Below are 27,558 nucleotides of genomic sequence, written 5' to 3'. Positions count from 1 at the left end.
AACAAATATATATAATCAAAGTGGATGTCCTGTTTACCTTGTTTTTTTTGTTCTTTACAACAGGTTAAAGGAGCACCAAGTTGGATAAGGCTCTGCACAAGGACAATCCTATGAGGTGGCACTGTGGCTTTCCAAATAAAGTTCTGTGATACACTTAGACTCTAATTGCTTGCAGTCAGTGCATTACAGAACTTTGTTTTGGGAGTTAATACGTTATCCCGTGCAAAATAAACCCTCAAACGTCTGGACATTTAAGTTTACAACATTTTGCTATATTTCTGTTTTCAAATAAAGTTTCTCTCTGTTTTAAGCACTTCTCACAGTCTTTTTGAAAGTTTCAATTGAAGTTAATTTGTTTACTAAAGTAGCAATACTGTTGTTTGCCATTTTTTTACTCTGACGTAGTATTAAATAATTACTTAAAAGAGAGCTGCTGTGTGCCATATGGAAACGGTAGTCAGGTGAGTGAGTGGAGGTGAGGCAAGGAGGTAAATAGTTTAGCCATGTTGTTTCAGTTTCCTTTTTAACCACATCACCAATTTCACATGAGGACTTTTGAAACTATGATGATGTTGTTTTCATGTGTGCAAATAAAAAAAAATGATGTGCCAGACAATGCAATTTGTATAAAACTAGATTTAGCGTCGCCGGTTTTAAATGGCAGTTTTACTGAAGACATTCTTCATAGGGTAAAACATATATTGTGTAAGTCTGATTAAATAAATAATAAACTTTTTGTTATCCACATTTGGTCCACCGTTTAACATTCTTGTATTGTTCTGAGCCAAACCAAGAGTGTTTATTTCCATTGCCTGCTTTTACACCAGCATTACTTAATTACTCCACTTTATGAACTCGATAAAGGCATGACGTGTATCCTTCAGTTCACTCTAACATACTTACTGGAGGTGTATTACCTATCAAAATATATGTGTACACGACTTGGAGTACTCTTGAATCTTTAAGTAGTAATTCTAGAAGGGCTGAATTAACTTTGCCTTTAAAACCATGTGAATGTAAAGTCCAATCTCCGCAGTCAAGTATATCAACCAGTCGTATATAGCAAGGCATGCTGGGAAATACATGGTGCATTCAGGTGCAGAATCAAGATAACTTTTCAGTTGTGTAATTATCTAATATTTAGGTTTCAAAGTCAAACATTGAGAGATAATGCAAACATAAAACTCGATTATCGTCTTAGGTCGTCAGGTGTCATATTCCCATTGCTTGCTATGTCCTACCTGCAGTCCAAATCCCCACACAACTTCCAACACTACCATCATTTAAGACAAAGAAAAGCAACAGATTATCATAATTGGGAAGCTATGGCAAGCAAATGTAGGGCATTTCCGATCGTAACATGATTCAAACACTTAGTAAAATAAAGATATATTGATTATTTTACTTATCGTTACATCCTCAAACTTAACCATTACACAATAGCCATTCACATATAACCACGTTAATAAAACATGTGTTATCATGTATTATAAGGTAACAATTGTGTTTTCGTGTTTCATAGTTTTAATCTCCCACTGCCAAACGTCTCATGCGATATTCCCATTTTACAGTTGCCAGGTATTAGCTACTATTTGGGTCATTCACGTGTACCGATTGTGATTTATCCCACGACCTGTGAACGCAGCGCACTTTCCCTGCGCTGACCTGTGACAGCCGCTCGCGGATGCGCTCCCTCCCTTCACAAACACGGAAGCAGCATGGCGTCCAACAGCAGCGGCGGCGGCGGCTCCGACAGGCAACGGATTGCCCAGCAAAGACTGAGAATAATTGCTGGGCATTTACGGAGACCGGTGGACGTTGACTCGACCATCCTGGCCGCAGAGTGCAAAGCCCAGGACTCCAAGACAGACGTCTCCAGTGAGGGGAGGACGGTGCCGAGGAGGAGGTACAAGGCTGTGATGGAGCGGTGTACACGGATCCATCCTCTGTCACTTTAGCTAGTTATTAATTCAAACACCAGTGGCTTCATGTGTAAACAAAACCAAATGTGGGTGACCTACTCTGACAGACTATCTTCTCTGTCTCTTCCAGGCATCTATTACACGGATAGACGTAGCGAAAGCTTTTTAATTAGCCTGCGAGCTAGCGTCAACGTACTTGGCTACCGAGTGGGTGCGGCTAGTTTTACTCTCAGGAGTTTCACGTCGAGGTGGTCGACTTTCCTAAAGTTTGTCAATGACGTTTTTCCATCTCCTGTGAATTATAATGTACACTATAATGTGTTAAATGACTGTTTTCCCGTGTCAGTGAGATTGTAAACGTTACGGCTAATCCGGCGTTCACTGATGCTTTCAGAAAACACAGTCGTTGAATCTAACTGTCGAGATTCGAAATACAGTTTGTCGAGTTCCAGATTGATTCATCAGCCATTCCATAACTGCAACAATGTAGCGTGAGTTCGTTTCCACTGAGACAAGTGCGTCACTCTTTATTTGACGGCGATGTAAACCTGCTGGGAGGGGAGACGTTGGGACACGGTCCGTTTAAACCTCAAGTTCGTCTTAACTAAATGTCAATTTAAAAGAAAAACTAAGTCATTGTGAAAAACCGACGAAAGAGACTGTGAAACTTCTTGTCTTCTCTGTCTCTTGTGATTGGCCAGAACAATTGGTGGTCTGACTTTCAACCTATTGGCAGCTCGGCTCATTCTAAGGCAACGCCTTCAAACTGTGCTGACAGCTAGTGCCAGTCTAAGATCACGGCTGTATTTCAGGGTAAAAGCAGCAGTCAAAAGTGTGAGCTTTTGGCCTTGTGAAATTCAACATGTCCTGTTCTAGTCAGTATCACACTGTGGTGATATGATACAATGTTATGTCTTGCACTCCTGTCTGTGATGCCAATTGTTATACTGAATTTGGAGTCCTGTGCTTTTAGTGTGTCCTGTGTCGGGCGTTTCAAAGTTAAGGACAAAAAGGGCAGCAGTCAGTGGGTTTTTTCATCAGTATCATTATAAGTGTCATTGTAAGAGACTGCCATGGAGCATCAGGAAAGAGCAATAAACAATGTTTGTTTTTTTCAAAACAAGAACAGGGGCAATCCAACAGTGTGGTGAAGTTCAGGCAGCCTGCTCATTGTCCCTGCCTTTTGATAGACAAACCACATAATATGCTGGGGTTTTTTCACGAAGATACTTACTCTGTTCAGCTTTTGACATTTTTGTCATTCTCCCTGCTCCTTTCTGGTATAGCTAGTTTGGTGGTTTCAGGTATTGAGATTTACAGGTTGCGTAGTGTTCCAACTCTACCTCGCTGAAACGAATAGAGTTTAATACAACAGCCCCACAATCAATCCGGTCTTCACGAAGGTGACAATTTCAAATCAAAGATTTGTTTTGATGCTTTCTGTACAGCATGCTTTATCCTAAGGAAAATCACTTTAGATACTGAGCTCAGTTTATCCAAACAGAAAATATGCCCTTTAAAATTCATTGAAATACGCCTTTAAAAAGGACATTGCTTATTTCCAGAAATGTTTCGTAATTAGAAAAAACTTTCCACATTTATTGATAGATTTCTCTTCAGTATGTTCTGCAGCTTTGACAGCGTATCAATGGTGGCGAGGATTCATTAAAGTATGACTCGGTGTGTCAGTCTCATTTATACTCTCACTCTTAATTTATAGGAAACTCCATTTTGTCGGGTGTTAATCTTAATTATGGCTTTTACTCCACTGTGTTAGCATCCCATCCCTAGTGACCAATGAGTTATGGTTGCTCTGAGTGGTGAGCTGTCTTTCTGCAGAGTGTAAGTACAGCACACAAGCGCTGCACAGTATTGAAGCATCGACAGTCAGGCATCATCTCTGGTGGTAGATGGAATATCCTCAACAGTATAGCACAGCAGCAATTGTTTCCACTTCTCTAGTTGTTATAGCTGTACTCAAATATCTTGCTCGTATCAGCCCAGCGGGACTATGTCAGCAAGTTATACCAAGGTGCCTTCATGCTTTTTAACTTCTTATGCTGACATTTCATGTAATCTCTTACCTTCTGTGTAAAGTGTATCCATTTTAATGCTTAACCTCTGCCACTATTTGCTTGTTCACAGGCAGGAGATTATGAAATGGAATGGCTGGGGATACAGCGATACAAAATTCATCTTCAATAAGAAAGGGCATGCAGAATTTACCGGCAAAAGGTACTATATAACATCACATCAACACTCTTAGATAATGTTTATGCTTACCTGTTAAGGTTATAGAAAATCGTTCACTATTTACAGCCTCTAATCTTGTTTTTTCACAGCCATTGTGCCTACCTTCATTCATAAGTTTGGATAACTTGAGGGTGGTGATGGTGCTGCATTGTTCATTTTCACTGCCGACACAGGGCTTTTGAAATCAGTTGCTAGCCTCTTCTTACACTCACAGCAATGTGGTGCTACTGCCACCTAGTGGCTGGCATGTTAACTGTTTATTGTCATCAGAAAAGGCCACTAGTTGTGGTTGTCGGCTCTCCCTAAAATATGTTGCCCATTAACAGAAACCAGTTTCTAAATATATTTACAAATTTAGCATATTATGTCAGTAATTATTGATGTCTCTTGGGAGTCGTTGGTACACACAGGCAACAACACTGTTGGTTTGAATGTCTGAGGCAAACAAAGCCAGTTGTCCTCAAATTAACTGAACATGGTTTCAGTTTACAACGGCGCCCTTATCCATTTCTCCGTTGACAATAGCATTGGTCTAGATGAGCCTTGTGATTGTAATCATGACCTGTGACTTTAGCATAGACTGCCTTGCTTGGGAGATTGTACACACAGAGAACTGGCACCCGAGGATGTATTCTTGAGTAATGAGCCAAACTGAACAGGATGTTGCATAGCAAATGGTTTCTGCCTGTGCAAGCAGTTGCCACAAACCGCTCTGTGCCCTCTCGACTGAAAAGCTACCTGAGTGGCTTACAATATCGGAGGCTGGGGTTCTGTTGAATGAATGTCAAAGACTGCATTCTCCTCGTCCGTGCCCGCTGTGACAGAAACTTTTTCATTATAGAGTGTGTTTCATGGTCTCTTGGACAAAGGCACACCACAGTCCCCTGATGGGCTGGCCCAGGCTGTGCCAGCAGCTCAATTATGCAGAGGATGGCGAGGGCGATCATACGGACAGCACTGTCATTGCTGCTCTGCTTGCCTAATAACCTCATTGGACACAAACCTCACACTCTATTCTTATTAGACACAGACCTGGGTTTCCAAATGAATAAGCCCAGTCAAGCATTTAGATGTTTTCAATTGAGAGCTTTGACTTCCACCACGGAAAATCACTATTACATGAGGTGTCGTTTTCTTTTTTCTTTAATTGGTTGGTCACACAATTTGTCTTCTTTTACACATTACAGGTATAAACTAAGTGGTATGGTCATGCCTGCTCTAAAAGATTGGCTGGAAGACACTTTTGGAAGCAATTTGCAGCATAAATCTCCAGCAGCAGTGAGTGTAATGAATATGTATTTGTTGTGTCTCCAATGAATGGCGAAAAAGAGCACTTTGTCACAGTTACAAAAATCACAATGGCTTGTTTTGTTTCAGCCCATTCTGACAAGCGGTGCTGTGCAGCCTCCCACTCTAAACGAGGCCTTTGTGGAGGAACTGAAATCCACGGGTATTCCCTTCTCTCATGATGCAGAAGACCGGGTGTTTCGGGCCCACGGTAAGGCATGCTGGAAGGAGTCTGGACATATCTCTATTTTTTTTTAAATGTGTTCTTATTTAGCTCCAGTGTTTTTCTTTGTAATAATAATGTTTGCGTCTCATCTCATTCCTGTTTTTTCTTCCAGGCCATTGCTTACATGAGATCTTTGCTTTGCGAGAGGGGAAAGTTGGTCGTGTTCCAGATCTGGTGGTATGGCCAAGTGAGTTCAGAAGCGCTGTGTTTTTAATGGTGTGTTTTTCTCCACCCACATAGCATTGCTGATTCCCCCCCCCCTCCCCCCGTACTGGTTTAGCTGATTGAAGGGGTTAATCTCAGCAGAGGCAGGGATATTAATATGTATGAGCGGAGGCTTAATAAGAATTGTCAGCGGGTGGACGGTTGACACCCATGGTCTGGCCTTGCACAGTGCACCCATGAATTATGATTCCGAGATTGTTTGTTGTTGTTATCGCTGGCACTATTTTATCATGCAAATGAGTGTTGACTGATGACTGGAACTTGATTAGCACCCTCCCAAATGGGCAGCAAATCATCAAGAAACCGGAGGCATCGTTTCATCCTCACCAGCACCCTATTTAAATTTGACCAGCCCCAGAAATACGCTCTCATTTGCTATGTATCAAATGGATATTTTGACCAGTAATTTGCATTCCTCAGTTGTCCCTCAGAGTCAAACTGTGTATTTTAAGTGGAGATTTAGTTAGTTGAACTGTAATCTGTCGGCCGAAGCTCTGTGTTAAATTGGATGGCAAAATGCAGGCATTTCTCACTGCCTCTACAAGCACTTGGGGCCAGTCGAGCACGTCCATGTAGGTGGGCATTGCTACTCTTCCCACTCCTTCACCACTCCAGTGTGAATGGATGTGAGCTCCATGATTGGCTAAAGCATGTTTATAATGATCCAGCACATCCCACCCCAGAGAGCGTAGCTTCATGCAGTGTGACTGCATGAAGCTACGCCCCCGGCAACTCACAACTATCAGACACATCAAAACTCCCTCAGCTCTAATGGCTCAGGCCACCTACGTTCATTTGTCTCCTCTACATACAAGTGTTATGTGCCTTTACAATATGTCTACTCTGGTTATTACACACTTAGTTTATGAATGCAATAGAGTACAGCAAATGATTTTTTTTTTCTTTATGATGGCCACTCATTTCTAAAATAATATTCGGTGTCTTTGCAGACTGCCACAACGATGTCGTGAGGATTGTGGAACTCGCGTGCAAACATAACGTTTGTTTGATACCATATGGAGGTGAGTTGGGAAATGAATGGCTCTAATCAGCATAATTACCTTGTGACATACTGAATGTACATTCCACTGTATTGATATGGAATGCACTTTAATATCTTCTTTACTCCCATCTCATGCTTGTGAAATTATTATGATTTGTATTGGTAATGAAGCCACGTAATCTGTGAATGAACCTGGTAAATAAGGTACTGCTCACAGTGCAGTAGATGTTATGCATAATGTTACGTTTTGCCTGTAGCAATAGAAAATAAATATTGCAGGCATTCTGGGCCACCAATCTGAGCATATGATGTAAATCTACACTTCACTTCCAGCCTGGGGACCTCTATCATATGAATACACCCCCCCCCCCCTCCCCTCATGTCTCCTGCTTCTGTTAACTCTTGTAAGAAGGTTGGGTTGTTTGCACTGTGCAAACGTTGCTTCTTTGTTTTTACTGTATTTTGCATAACTGCCACTTCAAATACATAAACTTTAAAAAAACTCACTTAAATTTAAGGGGTGTTCATTTCTGAACAAAACATGTATCATGAACGCATGTTTGCTTCAGAGCTTATTTTCTGAAATGATAAAAAATGGAAAAATCACGTTAGCTTTTTATGCATTAAACCAGAGCTGTGTTACTTGACTTTGTTCACTCCTGCAGCTTTACATGAAACCTGAATGTGCTACTTATACCAAAATAATTCTTTTTTGATGCCTTTCTCTGAAAAATATAAACACTTTAATTTTCATAAACATGTTTGTTTTCATTATTTAATACCACACCCTAGACTCACATGTGTGGTTTTGTGTTAAGAACATGAAAGCAGGAACATGTTTCTGAAGGCATCTCTGGTGTGTGGTTTCTCTCAGGAGGGACGAGTGTCTCCAGTGGCCTAGAGTGCCCCCCAGAGGAAACTCGTTCCATTGTCTCTCTGGATACCTCACAGATGGTACGTAAACACCTGTGTCTGTAAATGTCAGAAGAGTTGATCTGCACTAATGACGAGATGAACGGGAAACAAATCAAATGCAGTTCGATGCAGCTGAATTAATACTATCATTGTGAAACCTACAGTGTTTTACTGGCTTGCATTAAAAGATGGTTTATACTTTTTTTTATGTTATTCTTATTCAGTGAAACAGAGAAAAAAAGTTAAATGGATCGGCTTTAATTCTTTTGACAAGTCTTAACCTGTGCCACCAATTCAAACTACATGCTATTGCTTTATGGTGAAGGTGTTCATCAACGCCACAATGAAACATTTAGCAGTTATATTGCCTTTGTTGGCATTTGTCCAGATACTGTCACCACTTTGTCATTTTATCGAGAGGGGATGTTCTCCATTATTCAGAATAATCTTTAAAATATGAAATCAGTTGAAATGTATGTCTTATTTATCAAGCAATAACATTTTCTAGTTCTCCATTCTAGGGTGTTGCTTCTCTTCATATAAATGTAAATTAAAGGCACTGGGAATCTCATGGGACAATATTGTAGTGGCCATTTTTCCATGAAATCAATTAAAACTATAAATCAAATAGCCACTGACGCACCGTGGGTTTTGGAGTTGACGCAGCCAAAAGAAAGTAATGTCCATTTCCGTATTCCATTATTCTTATAATTTATTTACTAAACAAACAAAAAGAACAAACAAAATGTTGACACTGCCTCTCGTGTGCTGGTAAAAAAACATAGGCCACCCCGGTGCATGCTGGTCCTGAAGCTACCCACACCTACATATAACCACAGGTGCCCAGTGTTACCCATCAGTGAACCAATCCTAAAACTAAATATATTTAAACAACAATCACAATGTATTGAACTGAACTAAAACTACCATAAGAAAAAAGCTCTTCTAACATATCAAAATATACAACCTAAATAGGCAATGATTAAACAATATTACTTTACAATACAGTACAAATGTCAAAATAAATAGCGCCAACAAATATATTCAGTTTTTGTTTTTACTAATTTATAGAATTTCTGTTTTGTTACTACATGCGTTACTTTGGGCACCAGTCATGAAGTTGAATGGAACATGATGATGTTTCATTGGCTATGATATAAAATGATGAACATCGTCACCAGTACCGTTCGGCCCTTTGATCAGGCTCACATAGAGGTGATATATAAACTGTCTGGACGCTGCTAGCCTCACATGTTCACAGCATTTCCACAGACACCAGTGAGCAGTGTTCTGGTCAGGGGTCAGAGGGGACGTGGCTCCAATGGAAGCACATGAAAGGAGCAGTGTGGTTGGAAAGTAACGTTTATTATCTCTGGAGAATAATTGATGGCAGGTGTGAAATGACCTCATGTAGGTAGGGGTAGGCCACATGCCTAGCGGCCCAAATATGAGGCATATATTTAGAATCGGATGTTAAATTGAGTTTAACCTTGAGGAAAATGTCTCCGCCGCGCTGCACTCATTTATCCTCAGACATGTTACCGTCGGGCTAAAAGGACATGCTGGTGCAGGACTTCAAAACGTCTTGTTATGAAAACTGTAAAGGGGCTGTCCCCATGGACTGCTGTTGAGGATGGTGTTTATGTCTGAGCCTGAGATATTACAAGTCAACAAAACAGATGTCAGCAATTTTAGAGTTCATAGGACAGACATGATATTACGCAATGCTTATTTATTCCAATCTTGTAACCTACATGAAGGAATGAATGGTTTGTGTTATTTTCAGACAAATTCAACAAACTGAGATAGTATCAGGGTAGGACATTTACATATTTCTTAGGGGGGCAAACCACTGACTGCTTCCAGAGGCATTTAAAAAGAAATTGGGGGCACTTTTTGCTCTCTAATCTTTGTTCCAAAATAATAAATATAATTATTTAGGCTTACAGTTTATGATAGATTGATAAATTACAATAATACAGATTCAAAGTGTTTTCTTAGATTTTCTTTCAAAAAACAAATATATGATCAAATATTTCATATTCAATTTTATTCTGATTTCTTTGCGGTTATTTATTATACTCTTTTTTTTATAACTACTATTAACAATTATAACTTTATTTTTATTTTTTATAATTCCAAATTATATTTATTGATTTGTTTGTGTACCGACCTGGTACAGGCAGTACAGATAGGACACACACAACAAAGAACAAAAACAAAATGCTATTAAATCATAATAGTGATTCGAGGAAACTATGGGGGCATTATCTGCCCCTCTCCGAGTGATATCGGGTGCAAAATTATATTTCTTCGGGGCAGTTTTGCCCTTTGCCCTTGTGTATTTCCGACACTGGATAGTATCACATTTCATTGTAGTTTGGCTTTCTTGAAGAAATTGTACTTTCTTGATTCTTGTTGTTCTGAGTTTGTATTCAGGGTTGATGCACTTATTGTAAGTCGCTTTGGATAAAAGCGTCTGCTAAATGACATGTAATGTCATTGACACTGAATGGTACAATGCATCTATAAGGAATGTTTGATGACCTGCTCAGTCATGTTGCTTGTTTTTTCCTCTCAGAACCGCATCCTGTGGATTGACGAGAAAAATTTAACTGCCCATATAGAAGCTGGCATCGTCGGTCAGGATTTGGAGAGGCTGGTAAGTACTGCTCATCCATCCATTTGTATCCACTAAAAGAGCTTTAAAATGCCGTATAATGGTGTGCCAACAATCAAGCTGTGTGACCATTCGCATGCAGGTTGCCCATGCTCAGTCACCTTGGTACTCTTTGCTCAGTAGATCCAACAGCGTTTAGGAGGGAGTTTGAAATGGGAGTGCTAAAGGGGAGAGATTAGAGAGTGAGGCGGCGGTCATGAGCAGATGGCACCATCAAGCTAATTCAGAAAAATGGAGAATAAGCGGGCATTTGATGTAGGGGAATGCGTGAGCTGCATCTAAAGCAGACTCCACCTCTGCATTTAGGCTGGGCCAATTTGATGGAGCAGATGGGTCTGCATTAAAAACTGTCTTCCAGGGGAGTGCTGTGCTGTGCTAAAACAAGGCCTGACTTAACCCCCGTCTTATGCTTCTGGTGAGGGTTGTTGTTGTACTTCAAGATCCTTATAATTATTCCTATTAAATGTCCTGCCTAAAGATGCAATCTGTTAGGGTTGGGCTGCCTTCAGGAGAACGTGTGTTCCTGATGACCGACACATTTTCCTCAAAGCCGTAGGGATGGTGCTTCTGATGAAGGTTGCTCAAAGGTGGTTTTGTTGTCACCCCAGTACATTGTCACATTGTTATGGCCATGTGGCAAGTCAATAAGGAAAGTCACTTCCAGTATTGTACATTGTGCAGTCCTATGGGAGCTGAATGTGCACCAATGACGATCACGACTGTCTGAGCTGTGGCATATATAACTCAAATATTTACAGAAACTTGTAGTTGTAACATTTCTGTAATTGTATTTGTACTAGTATTCCTAAAAATAAAAAAAAAGCCTATACATTTATTGTTTTCCACATAACATCAGTTATCCAGTCGAGCAGTGGAAGTCGACACTGATCTGGTTTTAGTTTTCTTGCTTTATTTTAGGCCAATGTAAAAATGTGTAAAGCTATAAAACCAGGCAAACTCTTGCAGCAGAACGAGAGCAGTGAAATGCAGCAGCAGAGCTGCATTTATATTGTTTTCCCCCTTTGCCTGCACACGTTTTTTTTGCTTGTTATTAAAACATTCTTGTGTTTACGACGTCATTGTTTTCCAAACAATTTTGGCTCATTTCTTTTATTTTTTGTATTTTCTTTTTCACAGCTTAATGAGAGCGGCTACTGTACAGGTCATGAGCCAGACTCCATGGAGTTCAGCTCCCTGGGGGGCTGGGTAGCCACCAGAGCATCAGGCATGAAGAAGAACAGCTACGGCAACATTGAGGACCTGGTGAGTTGCCCGCCCCTCTGCCTTTCTGCTCCTAGTGGCTCCAAAGCATGACTGTCAGCACACAGCTGTTACTGCACAGTAATAAATAAGGACATTATTAGCAGAGGTTTAGTGGACTTTACCCTCGCCTCTAAAATGCAATGGTCACAGTCTTGGTTATGAAATGTGTTCAAGCACGTTGATGCTCTTAATTATAACCAATATTTGTAAATGTGAACGTAGGCTACTGTGTGTATATTTTTGTTTCTAATAGTGTTGCGTTACTTTATTTGTGGCGGAATAGGTCATCCGTGTAAAGATGGTGACCCCCCAGGGGGTGATTGAAAAGAGCTGTCTGGGCCCACGCATATCCACAGGGCCAGACATTCACCACTTCATCATGGGCTCAGAAGGTTTGCAACCGCTCTCAAGTGATTTCAGTACACCAGGGAATTTGGGCATGTGGGGTTAGTGTGCAGGTCTTTGTGATAAAACGGTAACATCAGGATGTTTCTCATGCTCTCGGCTTCATACACATTAACCAGCTTTGGAGGAAAAGTGATCTGGAGGTGTATAAGTTAGGAACCAGCTCCAGCTGCAGTGCCCTGTCCTTGTGAACGCCCACAGAGAATTGTACCATATGCCTGGTTCCCCCTAAATAATGAGGAGGTTCAGGGACTCTTGGCTTCGCTATGTTTAACAGCTGTGAATGCAAATGTTATTTTCACCCTACAGAGCTCAGCAATCTGCTCCCTGACTAGGCTGGTGTCACTGAAGAAATCTCTATTTATAACCAATTCAGCAATTTCAGTACCAAGAGCACAGCTTTATATGCAACATCAAAATCACAAGTGACTAATGTGCAATGTAGATTACAACTGGACGTTTTGTATTTTTACTCGTTGATACGATTGTTAACGGTTGTCAGTGTGAGTGATTTAATACTCTTCAACTGCTTCTTTAAAGGATGGATATCATTTATTTCTAAATGACCTGCAATACATTTAAAAGCTGTTTTCCAAATGTTGCTTGAACACTTGTGAGTTCATGAGGTCATTTAGCGTTCACGTTGTTTCCCTTAACCTTACTCTCCAAAGGTCATATATGCAGATCAGGGATGGAAGTGAACGCCGTACAAACACCAGGGCGAAACATCCACTGAAGTAAATGTATTGGCTCATGAAATAGAACTCAGGATGTGTTTGTTTATATAAGCTGTGTAATGAAAGGCCGAGCGTTTGTCCTTTATCTGCTATTAATGTAAGTGGACTTCCTTACATTCAATCACAATTATCGAGGCATGTCAAATGAAAATAATACAAACCTCATGATAGTGTCCAAAACATTCAGTGTGAGGTCAGAAAATGTCTGTGTAGCAAATTGTTGACAAAACAAATCCTTTTTCATTCAGCTATATCAGTTAAATGTTTAAAAGGCCCCGTTTATAAATTAAGGGTGATAATAAAAGTCTGAATTATGCTTACTGCTGGTGTTTGGTGGTCTAACAGAGATAGGACAGGACCACATGTCTCTGGAAGTACATCTACTTCTGGGAGGCCTAACACTGGATCTAAAAGATCACACCAGCACACAGTCTCATTAGAATGTTCTACTTCTTCACCCCCGGAACCGCCTCCGACAGCAGGCCACAACAACAACAACAACGAGGAACCACTGTCAAACTATCAACTATGTGGTGCATGTTAAGTGGAACGCATCCGTTCTATCAGAAATTAGAGATTCTCGTTCACCACACAACAACTGGGACTCTATCTCCCTGGCCTTGAAGTAGCCTGAATGCAAAGTATTTTCCTCACTCTTGCTTTCAACCAGTGTAAAGAATGAGTGGAATAATTCAATTCAATTCAATTCAGTTTATTTTGTATAGCCCAATTTCACAAATTACAAATTTGTCTCTGAGTGCTTTGCAATCTGTACACATAGACATCCCTGTCCCAAAACCTCACATCGGATCAGGAAAAACTCCCAAATAACCCTTCAGGGGGTTATAATATCAACGTTAATCCCTTTTCTCTTTTAATACTCCTCTCAAACGTGGAGGATTTAATGTCGTTGTGTGAAGCCAACCAGTGCTCATTCAATAGACGGGAGTCAATTAGTAGTGGCTTCATACTGGTCAATGTTTTTTAGACACTTAATGCCGGAAGCAGAGATACTTTTCATTGTAGTAATAGTAATAGTCCATCCCCCAAAATTCTAATCATGTAAGATGAAGTTTATTTAATCAAGATGGTCACAGTCAGAAAAAAACTCCAGCATTTTGTTGCATTTGTCTCCAAGTGAATGTCTTTCTGACCTTGCTGTTCTTATTACCTCCCTTTACTCCTTCCACTCTGGCTCTTTTTTCTCTCCCTCCCTCCCTCTCTCTCTGGCTCCTCCTTGCTCACGCCCTCCCTCGGTGGCTCCTCCTGCGTGCTCTCAGTAAGGAGGAGCCTTTTTGAGGTTGAGGCTTAATGGAGTCGCATGTTTTCCACGGGGCCAGTAGGGAGCAGCGTGTGGCATGTCGTGTCACATTAGAGGGCTCATTAACAGCCATACCAGGCGGAGGAAGCATCCTAATGGAGCCAGCTACTTTCAGGGTAGATGCATCTCAAAATGGATATTGTCTACAATAACACTGAACATACAGGGTGGTTACATGTTATTGAATAAAACACTATACATTAATTGATAATGACTAAATGGGAAAAAGAGATTGCTCTAAGAAAAAAAAATCACTGTACACAACCCTCTCAGCAATAAATGTCAGTGGACACAGTTAGCAACTAGCACAAGTTGAAAGAGACCAGAAACGCAGCTAAAGAAAAGTGAATGTTGAACTACTTTTCAACAGATTGCGACACTAATTTCAGTTTGTGTTATTTGGTTTATAAAACAGATTACAGATTTGGAGATGGCAAATAGAACTTCCGAACTACGGTTTACTGTGTACTCGGATATTTCCATGACAGCAGTTGGTTGATCCAAGGCATTGCTGCTGTGTAAGGCAGACGCTTTTTTTTAAACATGCAATTTGACTCAGTTGACGGTTGATGGTTGTCGGGGTCATGAGGTCAGCCAGAGGTTTTGGCATACCTGTGTATACGTGTTGCTGCTGTTGGCCTCGCTGCCTTTGATAGGGCTCTGCTTTATTTCCTCAAGGTCTTACGTTGATAAATCTTAGTTGTCGTCCAGTGCGTGTAGAAAACCAGATCTGCTCCGTGAAATGTGAGACAAAGGTCACTCAAAGGACCCTTGGGACGCGTACTAGAGCCCTGTAAAATGGGCTTATGTTGTGCTCAAAGAGGGGGTTAGATCATATCAATTGTGGGAGTGGATTTAGGCCTTTTCCTCGACTAAAAACCTCTCACTGTGATTCTCCACAGGAACCCTGGGCGTGGTTACTGAGGTGACGATGAAGATTCGTCCCATGCCGGAGTATCAGAAATACGGCTCGGTGGTCTTCCCTAATTTTGAGCAGGGAGTTGCCTGTCTCCGAGAGGTTGCCAAGCAGGTAACTTGTTAAATGTATCTTTGAACATGTGGTGTCACTGCGTTCTCTCCCCGTCTCTTCTTGAGTGTGATGCCAGTTTGCCCAAACCGTAAGAAACGTGTTTTAAATGTACCTGCCGACTAAACGCCACAAACAAAGATCTGAATGTAGATTTTAGACCAACTTGTACTCTTTGTTAAACCCTACAAGCTGAGAGTACAACCTTTAATAAGACTTTATGTTGACACTCTTTACTGCCAAGACATTGCATACGGTTTTTTGTTCTGTTCTTCTACTGTTAAAACACGATAGGCTGACTGCCAAAGCAAATCAAAACCTTAATCTGCCAATTGGAACTTTTTTTGTCAGCTACATAGAGTTAAAGTAAATAGACTTTACGTCTATAAACTAAAAGCTTTAAAGCCGAGGTACCAACAGTGTGGACGATAATAAATCACAATTGATGATTATTCAAACCAACTAATATCAACCAAATTTTATTTTGCAGAGGTGTGCCCCAGCATCGATACGACTCATGGATAATGAACAATTTAAATTTGGTAAGTTTTGTTTGATCATTCACAACATCGCCCAGACTTAAAGCGTTGCAGCTGCTGCCCTTACCTTTTATTTGCAAGCCTCACACATTTAAGCCCTCTGAGTGCTTCGTGGTGACCCTTCACTCTACAAATCGGACTTTATTTGACCTGGTTTTATATTTTTAAGTGCTTTTCCTTCCGGGCTCACGTGTAACTTTTGGCTTTGATCAGATCACGGCAGGCTTTTGACCAGCAGCATTATAATTATTATTTTTATTTTGACTTTAAATTAGATTCTCTCACTGTATTCTTTTGTCAATATGTGGTTTGCTGTTTCCTTGATTACATCTGAGAGAAGAACAATGAATGGCAATGTTACAACATGTCATGATTTTACCTTCTGCAGCACCAAATTGTTATATTGATTATTATTCCATTCTGCAGCATAATAGCTGCACACACAAACAGACAAAGAATTCCAGCAAGATGAAAAATTAAGTAGTTGTTACATTGAGGTCTTATTATGATGTTTCTTAAGGTCTAGTGGAATGCCTCTGGCATTGCTACAGAACTCCGTAAAGTTCCCAGTCTCCAGGGGCCTCATTATCTCTCCTATATTTCCACTTTTCACAGAGTAGGCACTTCTTAGCATTAAACAGGGGAGATGAAGCCGCCAGGTTTCCCACTAATAACTACAACTCATGGCTCTGTGATATCATCTTCGGCTTATTAGTGGATTGTCCTCACTTTCAATCATGTTGGCTGTTGAGTAAGGAGGGTTGATGTATTCACAGGTCTTCCTCAGATTGGGATTACAAGTAGAATTTAGCGCTACCTGTCTTGATGCAGAAGATGAGAAATGAGAATGTTGTATTCGGTAGCAGAGTGTTGATACGCAAAAAAAACTTAGAGGGGAGAGTTAGAAGTAAAATTATGCACAGTGTAGGTGTAATTTTCTCTTTCTGGATGTTGAGTATTTAATTAACGAGTATGATCGCTGCGAGAGACCTAAAGACCTGCAATCACATTTTGGAATGGAAACAATTAGGACACTAAGTGATGAAGAGACTTGAGCATGGGGGGAAATAAATGAACTGTTAAGTCTCGGCGACATCACCCGTGACTTCCCCGCAGTGATTGATAACCATCCCATTGGCCCCAGCCTCTCATTTTCGCTTGTCCACAGGCTCTTTTGTGCGTCCGATCAGAAATAAATCAAAAAGTGTGGGTGAGGAAGACGGATATCGCTGCGTCAACCCCACTTCCCTTCGGAAACCCTCTGATTTATAGGCGCTGTCGCTGGCAGCCACTGGCCAGTTGTAAAGTTATTCAAATGTTACCATTTATTTTTCCTCCTTTTGTTTGAAACCTCAAATAAATCTGACTCGCTGGAGACTGTTAGCAGAAGAGTATGACTAATGTGTGGAAAAAAAAGTGTTGGCCTACTTTGTGAATAGATGGCGCTGATCCGTGGCTCATATTTTTACAGGTCATGCCCTGAAGCCTCAAGTGTCTTCAATGTTCACATCCTTTCTGGAGGGGTTGAAGACATTTTACATCACCAAGGTAAAGAAACAATAATTAAAAGTGAACATCCCCAGTTGCTCATCTTGAGTATTTATCCTGATGAATGAAGCCTCCTCTTTCCATCACCAGTTCAAAGGGTTCGACACCAACTGCTTGTGTGTGGCCACCCTACTGTTTGAGGGAAACCGTGAGAAGGTCCTGCAGCACGAGAAGCAGGTGTATGACATCGCTGCAAAATTCGGGTAAGTAATTGTTCTCTTTCTGCTTCATAACTAGACATGTTACAAAGATCAGTTACAGATCCCAACCGTGTTGAGCACAGAAATGACAAAGCACCATTTGGTGAGATTTCAGACATGGAGCTTGAGGCCCTGGTGTCACTTTATTTAACTAGCCATTATGTATTAGCAGTGACAAAGATGGAGAAGCACAGTTACACACTTCAGACTTGGCTTCTACTCAGTACTTTGTCTCTGTAGATTGATGGATCACCTGTGGATGTCCTCCTGTCAGGCCGGCTTTTATGTTAAAGTAGGTGTGGTGTGGGCGGTGATAGCAGGGCAGAGCTCCCCTCAGGACCGCGCAGGGCGAGAGGACACAGCCTGGGAGTGCTGTTGTGATTGATTATGAAACGGATCAATGAGGACTTTGGTGGAAATCAGTTCCCTGTCATACTGAGAGGGATTCTCTCTATCCTGTGCCTGCTTTAAACTCTCAACAAAAGTTGAATAGATGAGTTCAACCAAACATACATTATGCTTTATGCAGTTCAGTGGGTTATTGTTTAAGTCAGATGTTTCAACACAATCACTCTAAAAAACTGATTTTAAAAAGTACCTTTCTGCTTTTTGTTTTCAAAATGTATCTTAAAGAGACTATAAGTTGGCCGCTAGTTTACATTCTCCTCTTCTTTTCTTAATTTCCTGTTACCACAACATTTCTGTATCTGCTTTCAACACAACTAGACTAATTGTAATGCAAATTATATTGTCAGCAATCTTTCAGGAAATCCTTTCTGCAAGAAGAACAGCAACTTTTTGTGTAAAAAAATCCAGATGACTGATCTGAATGACCAAATTTGTAACATTTTTGCTAATCCGTTCATTAAAAAGCAAAACAGTGAGCCTTATGTTTACTGTGCATACTAATATAAGTTAATTTGTTATGTATTTCATATCATAGGGGAAACGTACCAACAAAAGAAACTTTCTAAAATAAGAAACAATATTGATGTGATACCAATAGCTGATTACAACACACATTTTGGCAGGGACAAACCCGGGATGCTCACTGCTCCTCACTGGGGGATGTCGGTGATTCCTTCCTTCGGTAAAGCTTATCGATTATATATTACCGTTGGTGTTATTCTTTGGCCCAGTGCCAAGACTTGCAGGGAGCTGGATCGCTGCCCTGGAAACGGCCAGCAATTAAATCATAAGAAACTTGTCAGTTACATGCAGCATCCTCTGCTTTATTGCATTATTAAAAATAAATCGTAATCACCATTCAGATCAAGTGCCAGTGATGGATTGGTGCGGTTCTGTGAAGAATATTTTCTTGTGGTGTTGGGGAAACGGGAAGAAGGGTAAAAATCAATATAGTGATTTTCTAATGAGCTTGGACTGATTAGTTTGGGTGGTAGATGAAAATCTGATTACCCACTGCGGGTGATGGATGTGTGGCTGACCTGTGGCGATGCACAGAGCACAGCTTCATTGATCTGTACATTGTTTGATTGACAGGCTCCCAGGCAGCTGTTGTGAGGCGAGCGGTCTGACCAACAAAGCTCAAAGAAAAGAGCTGTTAAATATTAACCCTGGTATCTGCTTCCAGGGGGCTGGCAGCTGGAGAGGACAATGGGCAGAGGGGCTACATGTTGACCTTCATCATCGCTTACCTCCGGGTGGGTCACTCCTCTGGCTTTCTTTCTGCCTGCGCTGACGGGCAGGTGGGGCGTGCGGGGAGGACGCAGGCTGACAGCAGATAGGATATTGAGAAACACAGAAAGGCTGCAGAATGTGACCTCTGGAGGTCTGTGATTTAATCTGGTCACGGTTGTCAGGAGGTATCTGCACCATGAGGAGAGCACAGTGGTCGCAGTCAGAATGACAATGGAGAGTTGTCTTAGGTCAGTCCTGTCAGAGAGGCCGTTTTTTTTATCACAGAAACGAGCAAATAGTTTATGTGCACTTGCATAACCTGGTTACTTTAGGCTTTCTGTAGTAAGATTGTTTTATTAATCATACAGCTCTTCCCCTTTTTTGTCTTTAAAATACACGAATGGTGGCTTTAAAGTTAGACTAGCTTGTGCTCTCATACATCAATTTTTACAGGAAAACGTGCTCCAATTATGCTGCCAATCCAATCGCGCCCAAAATAAAACAACATAACTACGGGAGCATCATCTTCTATCACTAAAACATTTTTTTAAATCGGTAGGCCTTAGTTCCAAAGTAAGTTTGGGGATAGTGGAGAAGGGCCAGTACTTGTAGATTGCACTAGGTTGCTACAGAGCATGTAAACCTGATTTCCCCCCAGAATCCTGGTTTCTTTTGTGCATGTAAATGTACTAAATGAACATTAACTGTGAACCTACTAATCCTAATGTTGTACTCTGAGCAGGACTTTGGGATGGACTACTACGTAATCGCGGAGTCCTTTGAAACCTCTGTGCCCTGGGACAGGTAAAGGCACTGATCTCACGGTTCAGTTTGAATGCATGTGAACATGTTTCTTTTTCCTCACCTCATTCAGTCCTGAGAAACTCCTCCGTCTTTTTCCTGCTCCTGTTTCTCCTTGTTTCTTTTATTCGTCTTTGTTTTATGTCTTTGCCATTCACCCTTCATGCCTGCCTTCTCCCCTCATTAACCAACTCTGCGTTGGCGGTTGCTTCGCCTCCTCAGCCTACAAACCCGACATTACTGACACGCACGCACACACACACACACACACACACACACACACACACACACACACACACTTGGAGAGACCTATCTGTTTGGGTTCTGTGTGCGGAAATACAATATGAGCCACATATTCATCTCACATCCACATTTCTTCATGGTTTCCTACACACACACACACACACACACACACACACACACACACACACAACCAGGAGCACACACAGACCGCTCCGTATTGTGTAAAATGCCTGTCGAGAGAGACCAAGAGATCAGGCACTGAGGCGAGCAAATGTGCCTGGCTCATTACCCATTCCCCCCCCCCCCCTCCTCCACACACTGCTGCACATGCTTAGGACTGGCGGCCATTTCCACACCAGTGGAAACGTCTCCCACAATGTTCATCATGTTAGTCTCCTCATCTTCCTCTTTTCGTCTACTTTTTCTGAGTTTTGATAATGTCTCATTGCTAATTAAATCAGTTTTGTGTCTGCTCCCTTGTTTTATGTTTTGAATACACAAATATTAGTTTGGATTCCAATGTCATTTTTGCAATTCTGTTTATTCTGTTTAATTTGATCTATTCTACCGTTTACATTATTTCCAGGGTGTTGGACGTTTGCCGGAATGTAAAGGCACGCGTCGTTCAAGAGTGTAAAGACAAAGGAGTGCAGTTTCAACCATTAGTCTCGTGCAGGTAATGTTTGCAAATGACAGTTAGGCGGATTGAAGGGAATCCGATCCCTAACGGCTGATCAATAAAACATGTTAGAGACAAATGCAGATACAGTACTGGTTTTTACTTGGAGTAGAAACGGTTTTCTTTTTCTCTCCAAAGAGTTCATAAATGTGTTCCTCCTCAAAATTGTATTGTCAAAAAAAATATGTTCTACCCAGTCTGCCTCACTCAAGCCCTTTTGTTTTGAAAGTGTTTAAAAATAAATAAATATGTACGTACATTTTTAAAAGAGAATAAGTTTAAACTAGCATGGCAGTGCCAGAAACAAATCGACTTGTACTTTAAATCTTTACACGATTAACCGAGGGGAACATTTTCTCAAACTGCGATGTAATTCAAGAATTCTTTGATGAAGCAATAAGACTTTATTTGCCATTTTTTGCGACTTCACCATCAACAATACTCAACATTTTATTTCAATAACAATTAAGTATCGAGGTTGTATACCCCCGCCTCCCGGTGAGTTAGCAACGGCCACACAGACAGACGGACAATCTGACAAACAGACGGCAAGCCGGTCGAGGAGCACCAGGCTTCTGCTCGCCGATTGCGGACAGATTAGACCTCGGCCTGATTATGCGACAGCCATTCATTTCCCGGCTGCAGTCTGTCACATGATTGATTTGTCCATTTAACCTCTAGAACAGTCGGTGTGCCAGGTGATGGGCCATGTCAAATGAACAAGGGCTCTGAACCCTGCTCCTCCACAGGGAATGAGGCCAGAGAGGGAGAACATGCAAACTGGGGAAGCATTTTATTCTCTTTTTTGTTTTTACACTGGTTGAAGCTCCATTTTATCTAGAAGAAGCCACATGAGCAGGAAGGATGTTCTGTTCTGTGTAAAACAACAGACTGATCTCGCGGCAGTGAGTCATCCTGTTACCTGCAGCACAAATGCGGCTCAGTTGATTAAAAGCCTTTGATGGCCATTTAATATGTGATAATGTTATGTTATTAAATGTGAGTGTGCTTCTGCGCTGCCTCCGCTTTCGGGAGCATGAATGGAATTGAGGTCAGGGGTTCACTGGGGAAAGCCAAACCTCCCACTTTACTTTGTCTTGCTATTATGAAGCAGGAAATGCATTTATTGTATGAAATTGGAGCCCCTTGCCAAAACACTGCTTTTTGTACGCATGTAAATTGTATTTCAGGAGCTGAGGGAGAAACATTTGAGGAGTCTTTTATACTTTTACTTCCAGGGTGACTCAGACTTATGATGCCGGTGCCTGCGTCTACTTCTACTTTGCCTTCAACTACAGGGGACTCAGTGACCCAGTACACGTATTTGAAGAAATAGAGGTACGACCAGTTTAATGTGATCAACATTATGGTGTGGTCCAGTCCTTTTTATATATCGATATAGATATGTTAAATCTCCCGAAAACGAATGACTTTTCTTCTTTTATTTCCCAGCATGCAGCAAGAGAAGAGATTCTTTCCAATGGAGGGAGCTTGTCACATCACCATGGAGGTACGAAACCCTGAAAAATACATACTAAAAGATTTTTGTTTTTGTTTTGTCAATTCAAGTAAATAGCACATTATTCATGAGTGGAACATTGAGCGGGATGAAATGATATTTCCACTTTCTAGAGTAGAAAAGTCAGCATGGCAAGCTCTCCCAGCATGCCGTTGCATTCTAGCTAGCTGGTGACCAGTCGTGCTCTAAATGTGCATTTGGTCGGAGATCTTTCATGGCTTCCTTCACGTGTCTAAAATAGGCTCCTGCGGCTCAGATGAATGGCTCTGAATCGGCTATTTGTTCATTTCAGCAGTGACCAAATGAAACGTGAGCAGGGGAGGGCGGTGAAACAACTCTCTGGGCCCCATCAGGGCTAACCGAAATGGCTGCCTTATCTATATTGCCATCCGCCTCGCTGTTTTCATACATCACTTCAGGCCATTTATCACACCTGTCAAAAACAGTATGCAGTGAATCAGCTGCGATATTAAATCCCAATTTTTCCTGAAGGTGGGGACGGGTTCAAAATTAAAAGATTGCTAATAAAAAGGAGGCGGTGGGCCGGGGGTAAATGATGCCGCCGTTATCACCGGCTGTATGCTGACCTCCAAACGGTGGCCCAGCCACCCCGAGCCGCACAGGGAGGTGGCGGTGGGGGGGAGGAGGGGATATTGATGCAGCTCCCGCGTGCAAGGCCCACTCTGTAATTGTGATTAATAACAGTGAGGCTTGCTATCTGAGCGCAGACAGGCCGGTTTGTCTGCCCACAATCAGGGCTTGACAAATGGAGCTAGTTTCACTGGGTTTTGTGTATCAAACAAAACAGATGTAGTCAAGGCTGGTGAGGTGGGAGGGCACCAGAGGAAATATACATTTTTGTTGTGTCCCTGTATTTACAGCAAGTCAGTGTTGTGCTGCGTGGGCGGAGGTAAGGGCATCTGGGCGTGTAGAGCGCTGCAGGACATAATACTCAGCTAACACCACCATGTGTTGACTGTGCTGTCGATCGCAACAATGCAGACAAGTTTAGGTTTAGATGGAGTTTCTCACTTAGAAAAAGGTCTGTTTGATCATTCGTTGGTTCTGAACGTTAGGAGAAAATGTCCTCTTTAACTAGGTCACCAGTGTCGCAGCGGTGAAGAGTTGTTGAACATCCATCACCAGGAGAGTCATCCATCTATCAGCCAATACTCTGGCTCGACCATATCACAGGAAGGCAGGGCTGCTGCCTTCCCCCGACTCTCACGTCCTGACCCCAATTTGTCAGACAAGGTCAGGGAGAGCGAGAGGTTGCGGCTCAGCATGGACACTACCGTCTCCTCTGTGTGAGGGCCACCCCGGGGTGCCCAGCGTCTTCAACTCACCTTGTGGCTCTGCAAAGCTCCAATATCGCTGCCTCTGCCCAACACCCCTCCACTCAGGTCGCTGCACTAAGGAGGTAGAAAAATGACCCGATTCTGTGAAGTTCCCACCTTGACTTTCGCCCGGCGCCTCCCCAGGCTTTTCCACACGAGCGAAATATGACACTTTTCAAAAAGAAATCTGTCATTTCTGAACTAACTACCTGCTCGTCTTTGCATGTCTCAGCTGCACAGGCCTAGCCTGGTGAGATTAATTGCGATAGCGAGCAAAAAAGAGAGCATGTGACAAGATAGATGTGTAAATTATCACAGTGATGGAGGCAATGATGCAGTCCCAGCACCGTCTGTTTTCTCTCCTTTCCCTGAGAGGAGGGAGGGATGGAGGTGGAACGAGGAGGAAGGACTGAAGAGGAGGAGGTTGCAGAGAGCAGGCTGCTTTCTTAGTTATTGGGTAGCAGCTGATTGGTCCCTGTGTCACCATCTGGAGGTTTGTGTGGTATCGGAGTCCCTGGTGACCCCGCTGTCTGCCCTGTGTTGTCAGGAGACGGGCCTCACTAGCCTCATGGCTGATCCCCATCTGGGTTTCCTGGCTGGACTCTCATAACAGGCCGCCTCCTCCCTCAACATGCCCGCTTAAGCTCCCCTGCTAGTGATGCAAAGAGAGGCGTGTGAACACTCCCATCGTGCACCTTTGTTATTTCTTAGGCCTCTCTATCTAATCTCCAGTGGTTACACTGCTGATTTCAAGTGTGTACTCAGCGAGCAGCACCTGTTCCAAGCTGCCCTGCTCTCAAATTCATCTTTATTTTATTTTTGGAATATAGATATTGTTTGTTTGTTTCAAGTTGACGCAACCTCCAAAAGTTAACATTTACCCAGCTCTGATCTGAAATATTTAAAGTAAGCTTTTGTGTTTCTTTGTTAATGTAACGTCCTTTGAATAAGGCCCTTTAACTTTCTTTTAAATGGTATGATGACTAGCTGGGTTATTTTACTCTCCAGATGCTGCCGTGATGTTAGTGCATACTGTATAACCTCGTTTCCACCAGTTCAATTCAGATGGCAAATAACTTATTAAAACATATTATCAATCAATCCATTATTTATTTTTTAGAAATCTCAAACAAACAACAAAAAGATATTCAACACAGAAAACAGAGAAAAACAGCAGATCCTCACATATAGAAACTTTTTTTATTCTTTTGCTGTTGAACACCATCAAGTAAAAGCAAAATTACGTCTAGAAAAATCATTTTAAACCCTCGGCAGATGCAAATGCTATGTTAAAGCTAAAAATCAATCTTCATGTTGGAGATTGTGGCCGAGTTTACACTTGTTTAAAAATTAATTCAACAACTCTATTGGCTAGAGAGAAAAAAATCCAAGTTCCCATTTTATTTGAAGTTGTCAACAATAGCTTGGCTCTCCGGTGAGGTTGTTCCGGTCCTCCTCAGTCACCAGACCTCTCGCTGGCTCCAGACTCTCCGCTCAGAATCTGTCGGGCGCAAGCGCCGTGGAGTATGTCGGGCTAGACAGCTGGTGAAGCAATGGGCACCCTCACTAGGCTTGGTGCCACAGCCTCCCTCGCTCCTCAGGTTGGAGTTTTTGATGAGGAGGAGGAGGAGGAGGAAGGGAAGGCTGGAGAGCGGCTGAAAGCCAAAGTCCTGCTGACAGAGGAGCATTGTGTGATGTCTGCGGTTGGCTTTGGCACCCTGTTGGTGATCGGGCCCGTGTTAGAGGGCACCAGAGCTGCGTTCAGGACAAGCGAGCACAACATCCCTTGCAGGTCAGCTGGAGGAGTGCGCTCGTGTGCACAATGAGACAGAAACACACACACACACACACATGGCTCTGGAGGGAGGGAGACGGAGGGGAGTGGTGGCTCAAAGAACCAGGGAGCCGGGGACAGCCCGCTACAGCCGCCAGCCGGCCCCTCCTCTGGGAACACACAGAGCCTAATGAGTTTGATAGTCTGCTGAGCTCCATAAATCATGCCATGCAAAACATTTCTCCTCTCCGAATAAAAGCATTTATCACCCTCTGTTTATTCACTCACTCTCACAAGATTGATTGGCTCCCAGCAGCCCGCTGAGCAATCAGCCGTGCCGATTCCTCTATTTCTCCCCCTCGGTCCTCTTTCTTGAGTTCATTTATTTATTTTCTCTCCTCTGTCATTCAGTGGGGAAACTTCGGAAGGAATGGATGAGAGAGACCATCTCCGATGTCGGCATGGGGATGCTGAAGTCTGTCAAGGACTACGTGGACCCCAATAACATCTTCGGCAACAGGAACCTCCTCTAATTTTCCTGCTCACCTTCATCCCACCTTTTTTTCTAAAAAAGCATATTGTGCATTTTGGATTAATAGATACTTAATGTGAATTTCAAATGGACAGATGTTGTCATTTGGTGCCATATATTAATTCACCCAAACCTTGTCTTTGACTTTATATTGCACTTAATATGCTGTAACAATCATTGTCACTCACGGTGCAGCTCATCTTTCGCAGCCTCCGCTTATTGGAGCTACGGCCATGATGCAACAAAACCTTGATTTTTTTTTTTCCTTATTATTCTCACGTTTAACAATTTTTTCATACATGTAACCATTTCCTAAATATTCTTGCCAACATGGTTAATTCATCTGTTATTTTTGTCATACTTTCCACTGTCTCTAGTGGTGAGTTGTAGATGAATGTGCTTTGTGCCTTTTCTAAAGTGTATGTCTGCGTTCCCTGACTACTAAATACTCTGCTGGTGTCCAGGGAGTGGAGCAACATTAACTTGGACATGCAGTTTTCTTTGTCTTCATCTTTTCTTGCCCTCATGCTTTGGTTGTACTTGCCATAAGAGACTTTGCATGCGTGCACGTGCGTGCATGTGTCCGGTGTCAAAGCCTCCCTCTGCCTCCCAACATTTGAACAAGAACCTCCCCCCCCCCCCCCCACCCCTCCTACAAGTACAGTCTGATTACAAAGAGATATTTCGTGTGTGTTTTTTTTTTTTTACTGAAAGAGTTTACTTTGCATGATAAGTTACTAAGAAAGTGAAGTCAGGGAGAGAAGAACAAATCCATCAGGCCTGCTTCAATGTCACCGCGTTTGCATTTCAAGGCCCGGTGCTCCCGTTGTACCAAAGACTCGACATATAAGAACATGCAAACGCACCGGAAACATATGTTTGACTATGTGAGCCTCACACATAATTTAGTAACTACATGCACAGCTAAAATATATTTTTTAATCAGCATTATGCAAAGATGACCGTTCTGAGAGCTGTACAATGTATATATGTGTCTGTAGCATGTGCTAAAACTTTCTACATCATGTGTCTTGTGACACTGAATTTAATGAATTGATTCCATCAATTTGCTAAGAAATTCCTCCTAAAATAGTTTCCTTTGTTATCTGTATACTCTAATAGATTTTTTTTTTAACGGTTACTGCAATTAAATACCAGACCTAAACCATTTGTCACTGCTAACCATTGATTTTAAGGCAAAGTGAAGCTATTTGCTGACGAATCTTGCCTTTTTTTCTGATCTGTGCTTCATATTTTCCTGAACCACCGTGTCCTTTTAACTCTGAATATTTCCCCAAATATAAGGACTCGTTAGTGACCCGTCGTCTGATATATTATCTCCACGTCAAACGACCGACGTGTAAGAGCTTTTGAATCTTATGGATGTACCTTTTTGTTATTTTCCACTCTTAACAACGGCGTAACATCAGAGTACATTTTGTCAAAGCTGTTTGTGCAATAAATTGAACTAAAACATCTAA

General features: G+C 41.9%; 1 protein-coding gene across 2 annotated transcripts; it reads left to right on the top strand.

The window, feature by feature from the left end:
* Positions 1–1,688: 1,688 nt before the first annotated feature.
* On the top strand, positions 1,689–27,558 carry agps (alkylglycerone phosphate synthase). 2 transcript variants are annotated; one of them, XM_056436156.1, is made up of 20 exons: positions 1,689–1,906; positions 4,068–4,157; positions 5,363–5,453; positions 5,553–5,673; positions 5,801–5,875; positions 6,864–6,935; positions 7,791–7,870; positions 10,413–10,493; positions 11,649–11,774; positions 12,058–12,166; positions 15,140–15,267; positions 15,755–15,806; positions 17,275–17,351; positions 17,442–17,554; positions 19,146–19,215; positions 19,935–19,996; positions 20,823–20,912; positions 22,154–22,253; positions 22,368–22,425; positions 25,957–27,558. In XM_056436156.1, exons 1-20 carry the CDS (start codon positions 1,719–1,721, stop codon positions 26,076–26,078), a joined length of 1,905 nt encoding a protein of 634 aa, XP_056292131.1. In that variant the 5' UTR covers positions 1,689–1,718; the 3' UTR covers positions 26,079–27,558. The 2 variants fall into 2 exon arrangements, with proteins under 2 accessions (XP_056292131.1, XP_056292136.1); XM_056436161.1 differs by lacking the exons at positions 22,368–22,425; positions 25,957–27,558 and having other exon boundaries at positions 21,597–22,246.

Source organism: Pseudoliparis swirei, chromosome 2 (genome assembly GCF_029220125.1).
Source record: "Pseudoliparis swirei isolate HS2019 ecotype Mariana Trench chromosome 2, NWPU_hadal_v1, whole genome shotgun sequence".
NCBI classification, from domain to species: Eukaryota; Metazoa; Chordata; class Actinopteri; order Perciformes; family Liparidae; genus Pseudoliparis; species Pseudoliparis swirei.
This window is presented reverse-complemented; position numbering and strand designations above follow the sequence as displayed.